The 10,213-nt window shown below is 36.3% G+C and overlaps 1 protein-coding gene across 1 annotated transcript in view; it reads right to left on the bottom strand.

The window, feature by feature from the left end:
* Window positions 1-10,213, bottom strand: part of CUL4A (cullin 4A) — a 96,441-nt gene that overhangs the window by 61,803 nt on the left and 24,425 nt on the right. The window contains exons 5-9 of the mRNA XM_024219546.2: window positions 9,081-9,154; window positions 8,662-8,824; window positions 4,306-4,395; window positions 3,384-3,466; window positions 1,253-1,320 (exon numbers count right to left, since the gene is read on the bottom strand). Of these exons, the coding sequence (XP_024075314.1) occupies window positions 1,253-1,320; window positions 3,384-3,466; window positions 4,306-4,395; window positions 8,662-8,824; window positions 9,081-9,154 (478 nt within the window). The remainder of the gene's footprint in view (window positions 1-1,252; window positions 1,321-3,383; window positions 3,467-4,305; window positions 4,396-8,661; window positions 8,825-9,080; window positions 9,155-10,213) is intronic.

Here is a 10,213-nt window from a genome sequence, read left to right as displayed (position 1 = left end):
TATTTAAAAAAAAAAAAAAAAAAAAAATATGGGTGAAAAACACCTGAAATAAAACACCGGGGAAAAAGTGTTTTGGATTGAACAAATAATTTTGTTTGACCCAAATCAAATATTTTTCTTTTTTTGTTTCAGCAAGGAAAAAAAAAAAAGAAAAAAATTAGTTTTGCTTCAAACTAAACTGAATTTTTTCCCCCTGAATATTTTGGTTCATCCTCGAACCAAAAAAATCAATTATTCACTCACCTCTAGTCAGCAATACTCATAGGTCCTGAGGGTAAGTTACTGAAATGTGAGACAGTTAGCGAAAGAGGTAGACTGGTAAAGTAGATCAAGTCAGATAATTTTCCATCTGATCAGGCAGAGAACTAAAAGAAGCCAATGTCAGAAGTTTTGAGAAAAATATCCCAAGTATTTTATGGAAAATAAAGGAAGAATAAGTGGGGGGGAGGGGACATTTCCTGCAACATGAAGAAAACAAAGAAGGGTGAGGCTAAGTTGCCAGAAGACCCAAAACCTAAAGATCACCCAGAGCTAAGAACAGAGAAGATATTTTATATCAAAACATATACAAGATCAGGAAACATCAATCAAGCTTAAAAATCCAGTGAAAGAAGAAGATTGACATGATTGTTCCTGTTAATTTTTAAAAAACCAAGAGGATATCAGAGGCACTGATCACTCAACAAGTACTTCTGAAGAAGACTAAGACAAATCTGAGATTTCCAGAGACACACCAAAGGATGCAAAGAGAGAATATATATTGTACTGGCTTAACAGGTAACCTCACTGGGACTTCGCTGTATTTGACCGTACAAAGATTCTTTAATTATATAGTGACAAGCAAACTAGAAGTTAATTCTACCTGTGCTGTGTAATTTATACAGAATTACTGCAGTAATTTAAGTGCTTGTTTTGGAAGTTTATATAATCCTGTGCCATTAGCACTTTTTATTTTGGAGATGACTAGTGGCACTCTAAGTAGGGGTGAAGGGTTTAAACATCTTTAAACAGTTTTACAAAACTATAACCAGAATCATCTTATATTCTCTCTCTCACACACACACACACACACACAAAATCTTCTTGCCCTGGTGGCTGGAATAACTTTATTCGGAGCTGGCTTTCAGTATGCGTGGAAGTCGCTGCTATGGCCCACATTCTTTACTAAAGTAATAGTTGTACAATCTACCATAATTGCAGAGTATGAGAATCTGTCCTTCAGTGTAGGTTACAAGAACTAAGAAAGATATACCTTTTTGCAAAATAGCTGTTAAGTGCTCTCCTAGTAGTTGCTTTTCCACACAAGCAATTAGTAGTTTCCTGTGTAAGGCAAGAAAAAGCACATAAGAAATACTGCACAGTTTAATGCGATTACTCTCTTATCAGGATGCATGTGTGAATAACTCCCATTATTACATGACAAAACATTGAAAATTTACAGTTTATTCTAATTTTGCAGTCTGTATTTTACATAAACAAAAAAATTCTAATAGGAATAAACTCAAGATAAAATACTGCAAAAATATATGCAATTAAGAAATGGAGATTCTAATTAAAATGTTACTTTAAAAAACAAGCTCTTGCTATTATTCATAACACCTTAAAATTAGATATTAAAAATTAGAACAGTTTTAAAGATTCTTATTTACTTTTTCTTTTTATAGAAAAAGAGATGGTTCTAAGCTGGAACCTCAAAACCAAACAACCCAGGTTAGTGTGGTTCAAAATTCAAACCCAAATTCTGAACTAAGGTTTCATGGCTAAAGAAGCACACTTATGAGCTGAATTAGAACCCCATATCAGACCACCAAACTCTGGGAGAAGATATTAAACTTGGTTCTGAATTTTGCAATGTAGGCTTATCTCTACTTTCCACCTATAATGCAGATTACTTACTTACTGCATTTGACTAAGACTGGTCAGTTTCCTTTTCTGGCTTTTATGTATTACTAAAGTGGTGAAATGCTTAGGCTGAAAATATTGCAGAGCAATATTCTGCAATTTTTCAACAAAAAAAAACCCCAAAGCAAAACAAAACACCCAAATCCTGGCTTTACACTAATATATTGTAAGCCAACAAATCACAGAATAACTGTATTGGTCTTAAGTTTTAGAAAATATGTTTTTTACAAAACCTAATTTAAGGGTTTAAATTAATCTGACATTATTTTTGGTATGCAGCGTTGTTGTAGTCATGCTGGTCCCAGGATATTAAGAGAGTACTCCATCAGCACTTCACCTACCTTGTCCTCTATTATTTCTGATGTTATTTTTCTCCCTGAAGGATCATATCTATTCCAAGTACAAATCTAATACATTACATTTTTTACTTTTTTTTAATATTCTTGCTGCCCCCTTCACACATCTAGAAGGGTGGTAAACTCTAAGGTATGAGGATCACTAAAGGAGACCAACTTCAGATCCTGTAAATGCTGCTTCTTAAAAGGATCAAAGGAAATCAATGATGATTTATGCAAGGCTCTCTCATTTTGCCTTCACAGAGCTCTCTGACCCCCAGTGGGCCCAGACTTTCATCCTGAGCTGAGACAGAAGCCAGGACCCACAATAAGTCTCTGCACAGACTGGCCTCACTAGAATTCCAGGCTACTCTTTATTTGAGCTGCATTTTAAAGCCATGATTCTGCAAATACTTATGCATGTTCTTAAACTCATATATGTGAGTAGTTCCATTGACTTTGATGAGACTAACTGTGGAGTAAATATTAATCAACCTGCAAGTAAGTATTTGCAGGATCAGGGCCACAGTTAGAATTTTATAATATATAGCAGCTGTCTAAAAAAATATTTTAGTTTGCATTATACATACACTACAGCATAGATTGCAGGAGATAATTTTAAGTAATGAGAAATAACAGATATACTTTAATAAAGTCATCATTGTAACACGATCAAATGCCAAATATAGCCTAGAACACTGTTAATAAAAGTGGACTGCCATTTTAAATAGAGCTCATGAGTGAGGATACCTAACAGTTTCATTAGGCAAAAAGAACGTTCCCTTCCCTCAGGCAGTTTGAGCTAAATGTCATTATAAGCGCATGAATGGTTAAACTGAACTACTATTTTGAAATTCCAAATGATGCAATAACTCAAAGATTTCAAAAACCTCAAACTCATATTGCTAGATCTTTCCAGATGTTTTTCTCTCCCACTTTTTTCTTTTTATTGTGTATTTTAATTTTAATCAAGATACGTAGCCTTCGTAAAATAAAGTTCTTTACAGATAATCTCAATATTATTACCCATTTAGATACTATTGAAATAATCTGCCTTCTTTCGAACCATGGATAATCACATTACTTTATGAATGGATAGCAAGCAGGTTTGGCCTACAGTGAAAATGGAAGAAAAACCGTACTCACTGCGTGCTATGGTCTAAATATGTTATCACTCGGTCTCCTTCTTCTTCTAAACGTTTGTTAACGTGGTGAAGATATTCTGGGACCTAGCAAAAGAAAAGAATGCAATGATTTCATTAGTGAACACAAAGGAGTATGGCATATGCATAACCTTTTTATCATGACAATTATCTTAACTATACATTAGCAGAGTACTGACGAGATAGCATTAGAGAAGAAATTAAGGATGGAATAATCCTAAAAGACACAGGTGTGACATGGCAATTTACATCAGTGTCATGTAGACACTTGCTTTCAGAATATTTGCGGTGAGTCAGTTAACTTTCACAGCTCTCGTTTGGGAGAGCCAATACATTTATATTAACTAGGGGACACTTATTTGTTTTACATTTTGGGAAGTGTCTAAATTTGTGGCCTGTCAACAGGACAGTAACGCTTTAACCCAAAAGAACAGAAAACAAAACTGTCTTAGTCTATTGAGTACATAAGCCTTTTTTAAAACTCAACTGCTTAATTAGGTATAAAGCTAAGAAAAACTGGAATGACACTAAAGGACGCACATTACAGTTTCTTGGGTGAAGTAATGTTGACAATACCCCCATAGCTCTTACTATTGTGCTCTCCAGCAGCATGATTTTAGGTAGCCCAAATTTTACTGGGTTATCTCACTTCTAGTCCTTTTTTCATTTGCAGACCCCTAAAAAATTTCAAATGGAGGTGTGGTCCCTTTTGGAAATCTTAGACATCCGTGGACCATTGATTTAAACCACTGACTTAAAGATACTTCAACGTACTGGATTCAATTCTCCCTCTCAGATACACCAATGCAGCTCACACTGAAGTACATGGAGGTGTACCTCAGCGTAGAATTGGGCTCCACGGTCTTTTAATTAATTCCTAGTGCTCATTAACACTGTGTATTTACCTCTCTTTCTTGCATTAACCTTTGGCCCTCTGCCGCATATAAACAATTTGTCTCCTCCAAAAACTTTTGTTCAAATGATTCCTTGTAAACCTAGGTAAAAAATGAAATTATGAATTTAGTTACTTATTAACCTCATACTTAAGGCTGGCTTTTTTATTTTTAGTTGTCAGGATGAAAGACAAACAAAATATCCCACGACACAAAATAATTGTCTGTCCTCAAGAAAAGTGCCACTGACACTACTGGATAATGAAGTTCTTGATTTATTTGTATAATAGGTAGAGAATGACCAACTGCAATGGGAGCTTTCCCACATCATATCATAAGTGTGCTTCAATCAGGGATTCAGTGGCTGATTTGTCTAAATCAATGGCTTCTGTTTAAATCACACAGACAAGCACCAGTAGCCAATATAACACAATTATGGGACTCCAGTCTAGTTGAGTTTGATCCTCCTGCCAGCATTCCTGCTGCAAATGCAATAGCTCCAAATTAGTGAAATCATAGCAAAGAACCGATAACTCCTTTTCGGTGAAATGTTTGGACTAATCAGGAACACCGTCTCCAAAATAATCTTCATCCAAGAAATCTGGGGTCTGTCACCTTGCTTTGGCTCACTGAGATAAATGAGGTGCAGATGAACTGGACTATCCTTTCCCTCTTCAATGTCTATTGCCGAACTAGAGAGGATTCAAAGAAGAGTAACAGGAATGATCAAGGGCAATGAAACACTGTCATATTAAAAGAAATTGAAAAGACTGGTATTGTTTACTTTAGAAAGGAGACCAAGGCCTGGTCTACACTGGGGGGGGCGGAGGGGGGGTTGTCGATGTAAGATACGCAACTTCAGCTACAGGAATACCATAGCTGAAGTCGACATATCTTATTCCGACTTACCTCCCGTCCTCACGGCGTGGGATCGACGGCCGCGGCTCCCCCGTCGACTCCGCTACCGCCGCTCACTCCGGTGGAGTTCCGGAGTCGACGGGGAATGCGTTCGGGGATCGATATATCGTGTCTTAATGAGACGTGATACATCGATCCCCGATAAATCAATTGCTACCCACCGATACGGCGGGTAGTCTGGACGTACCCTAGTAGAGAGAACAGGATAAAAGTATACACAATAATTCATGACCTGGAAAAGGTAGATCAGGAGCTTCTGTTCTCCCTGCCTCATAACAAGACATGGGGGCATTCACTGGAATTAAAAAAAAGGTGAGAAATTCAAAACCAATGGAAGGAAATATTTGTTCATATAATGTGTAATTAAATCATGGAACTCGCTGCCACAGGAAGTTGCTAAAGCTTTAACAAGATTTGTATGGATATCAAAAATATCTAGTTATCAAAATGAATGATAAATTTTGTTGAAGTGAAATTAAATGTCATGCTTCAGAGTTTAGTTATCGTATTGCCTGGGAGATATCAGCACCTGGATGAAGAGCCACTGGCTGAAGCTAGGCCCAGGCAAGACAGGGCAATGCCAGTTGGGAGAGAAAAGCACTTTGAAAACTTACTGCCACTGTAACATCAACCCACCATGGAGGACATCTGCCCTCAGACTGTCAGACTCCTCTCTATAATGTACACTGAAGTAGCCACAGCTGTGAAAAATGCCCTCTCTATATCTACAGATAGCCAGACAGACTGAAGCCCACTCTGATCAAATTCAGACTTGATCACAGGAATTATTTTGTAAGCTTTAAGTTTGACTACTGCAAAATGACTACTTACAAACGTTGAGAGTGCAGCAGCCCACCAATTCATCATCCCAGCCCTGGTTCTTTACACTGGCTCCCTGTTGAAGAGCGACTCAAATTCTAGGTTTCATTCCTTATCTTCAAAACCCTCCAGGGGAACTGGCCCAAACTATATAAAGGGACACCCTCACTTTTTGGGATCATGACCTCATGCAGTCACACTGCTTTGGAACAGTAAGCCTCAAGAATGAGAGTCATGTGAGCAGAAGACAGAACTTTCTCAGCAGCTGGCCTTCAATTACAGAACTGATATCTAAGGAAATCAGGATGAACAGCAGCCTCACTGCTTTCAAACAAATTGTAAAACTCATTTCATTAACTTGGCTTTCACTTAATAACCAACCTATTTCTGTGGGGATGTGGAGGGAGAAACAGCAATCCATGTTTATTTACTGGAGAATCTATAAGGATTTCACCTACTATAGCAGCAGCCATGGTAAAAATACCTAGATTAGAGGCTATCTAGCGTAGAACTAGAAGTATCTGTCTGAAATAATTCAAAGGAGAAAATCGTATCTAAATGCACACATGATCGGAAGGAACCAAGAAAGGGGGTATATTTAGCTTTGTTTAGCAGAGATCAAAAAACCTACTGTTAAACCCTAGCCTCTTAAAAATATGACAGACATGAAAAAGGTGATGCAGCTATGAATACCTGGGCTAATAAAGGGGAAAGCTCTGGCAAAAGAGAACACACAAGCCAGATCCACATCTTCCAGCATGGACATTCATGGAGCATTACATTGTCTAAAGACAATGACTGACAGAAGCTTATCTTCACCTACTGTAACTACCTCAAAGAAGGAGTATTACGTATTTATTTTCCAGATATACCAGAGCCCGTTATGGATGATAGTTAGGAGGCTTAGCAGGAAAGGCAGAAACTGAGCCAGATTGGCTTTGCAGTGCCTTATCAGAAAATGAAATAGTTATTGTTTTTTCTCTTACCCTTCCCCTAATATCTCAGACATATTTAAACACCCTGTGAACAGGGAATACCTAACTAAACTAAGGAGATCCAAGCTAAAGAATTTCCTGGAAGGATGAAAGGAGGCTCATGACCTATGTTCTACCAAAAACAGAATGGACAGCATGACTGGAATGCTGACAGGAGGCTCAAGTTTACCTGAATAAAATGTGCAAAAATTATTAGTCCACTTGGTCACTCATGCCTATTCAAGTATAATCTAAGTGAAAATCCATGAAATTACAGCTTGACTGCATCCATATATCGAATGCTTGGACTTCATGCCCAATCTTTTTTGGTAATCTCTTAGAGAGGCTAGAATGTGGTGATAGGTTTTGTGATGTAGACCCTTTTCCACTGGATATGGACTAAGCCCAAATTCTTTTACTTATGCCAATGATATATATTTTTGTTACTACATTTAATCTGTGTCAGGATTAAATGGAAAAAAAGACTTTTGAATCAATTAAAGGCCACATATTTTAATATAGAATTACACTGTTTAAAAATACAAATCCAAAGTCAATCCAGTAGCTGGAGAACATTGCAACAGTGTATCATGCTAGAAACTCAGGTCTGGAAGCAAAGTCAATTTTCTCACTACCAGGACTGAGACCTGCCTTTGGGTACATGCTCCATGAGAAGGATTTGGTCTCATTTATAGCAATTTACAGTGGACATATATTATTTGGGAGCTGCATACCCATGATTTAAGAATTATGATATAAAACCTCTGCTGACCTATATTGGTCATTGCCTACAGCTGGAAAAAAAGGGAAAGCAAAATGGCCTCATTTAGTGGACAAAAGGAGAAGAGAACGACGGAGTAAGTGATAAGCAGGACACAGCCACATGTGTCTCAAGGAGATAACTTTTTGTCTATCGTAATAATGAGTTCTCAAATACTTTCCACTGACAAGTTTAAATTTACTGTTGACACACTGAAAAACAAAAAGGAGCATTTCAATACAATGCAACTCTTTGTTTTTTTTTGTTTTTTTTGTTTTTTTTAAAAGAAAATCAATACTAGATTTTTCCCAGATTTTTTGGTTGGAAGGGAGCGACAGGCATGGGTGTTGCAGCTAATACAGCCACACACTTGTATCACTCAAAGGAGCATCCCTATTTAAGCTTCTTTTATAAATGTGTGTCAAGCCATCCAAATTAGTTCATATCTAATACAATTGTAGCAATACTGTGTTTATGTGATAAATACACGGAGGAGCCAGCAAAGATACAGGCATGTGAATGCGGATACAGTATTTTTAAGTATATTATTAGCGACTTACTACAGGATGAATTAACCTTCTTTGGAAAAAATATCACTAAACTAAAACTTCAATCTAGCCACTAGTATTAAAAAAGAATAAATGACATGCTCGGGTTTATTTTACTGAATAATTTAATATAATTTTAGTGGAAAATTAATTAAGCTATAGACAGACACTGAACAGTTATATGTACAGCTACTAAACTTAATCATGATCCTAAAAATATGGTTTTAATTCCAAAGCATATGTTAATCAGAAAAAAGTTACTCTTCTAGGACACGAAAGAATTAGAAAGGTCCACAATTTGTGTCTGCCTTTAAATGTGGCAGCTATTAGTAAGGTTTGCTATACTTACCTGTAGATCAGAGAGCATGCTTAACAGACTTCGTAACAGGCTTCTGTCCACAGTTTCACCATTCCGTTCCCGTTCAATCAGTAGGAGGATTCCATCAATGGTCTTGTTTTGAACTAGTTTATCACTAATAATGTGCTTTCTAAAAAGCTCTAGTCCCATATCCCTGCATAAATATTGAAAATTAATTTAAAAAATCAGAAATATAACTTGATTTATATAATATTCCCAGACAAAAACTGATCTCACACATTATTTAACTCCATACATTTACAGGGAATTTTACAGAAACGAAAGATGTTACATGTGTTACATACACAAAACAAAATAATTGTGGGGGGAAAAGTAAAGTTTAATCTTTACAAAAACAGTAAGTTCATGTTCAACAATTATGTTAGCAACGTACTTACACAGATACCTACCATATAGAAGGAAGCAATGAATTCTGAAGCACATATGTACGATCCAAAAATAAGAAAATGCTTCTAATCATGATCTGCAAATGTAAAACACTGATTGAACCAATTTGCCTGTTTACAAGCACACAGGATTGTATTTTATATTAGAATCTGTGTTTGTGTAATTAAGATGCCTTACAATTAATTAACTTTATAATTTTTGCATGTATTAAATCAGATTATTTGTATAAAGGTAAAAGTTTTTTAAAATTGTAGACCTTGATAGCAATACTACCTAAGCACAAACTGTATTATAAGATGTATCCCAAATAATTCCAAACCCTGTAGTCAATTTTAAGAGCTATTAAGATTGTATATCATCTTGCATTATTTCTACTCTTCAACCACCCAAGAAGTGCACCAATACGCTTCCAATGCACAGCATGCAGTGGTGTACTGCTATTAATTGGACATTAAAAATGTATTTTTAAAAAGCAGTTTTATGATGGGAAGAAAGTGGCTTATGCAGCATATCCTTTGCCTATAAAAATCAGTTCCCAGTAAAATGATGAGAAAATAGGGGAAGGTTATAAATACTTCTCACTATCAATATGAATATATCTGATGCCTTAATTTTTCCATATCTCTATTGCTTAAAAAGAGAAGAGATTCTCTAGGTTATTTAGACCCCTTCCACCACCTCTCCCCTCATCCCCCATTAGCTGAGCAACAGTTTCACATCCAGCAACCAATTTTAACTCTTATAAAAAAATTAAATATGGAAAATTGACCTCTTCCCAGCTTAGATTTCATGCTAGAACATACATTAGAAGTGGCTAAAGAAGCCACACACTGAAACTTGGCACTCTTGGGGGGCGGGGGGAAGAGAGAGAGAGGTTTAACACTGCCACCTTCTTTTCTCTTCACTTTCTTATATGTGTGGTTAATATTTATTGACTGAAAAATCTTCCCACTGGAAAATGTGGTTTAGTCTAAACATCTTTTCACAGGAAAGCTCCAATTTCAACAAATTTTTTCAATTTTCTGACTGGAATTTTTTTTAAATCTGTTGAATAGAAACATACTTTCTTAATGTTTTCAAAGAGGAAAGCAGTAAATAAGTTGGGGGTCTTCCCCTTCTACCTTTTTTTTTTTTT

Source organism: Terrapene carolina, unplaced genomic scaffold (genome assembly GCF_002925995.2).
Source record: "Terrapene carolina triunguis isolate 2854851 unplaced genomic scaffold, T_m_triunguis-2.0 Scaffold21, whole genome shotgun sequence".
Lineage (NCBI taxonomy): Eukaryota > Metazoa > Chordata > Testudines > Emydidae > Terrapene > Terrapene triunguis.
Note: the sequence above shows the minus strand (reverse complement) of the source record. Positions and strands in the feature narration are given on the sequence as shown.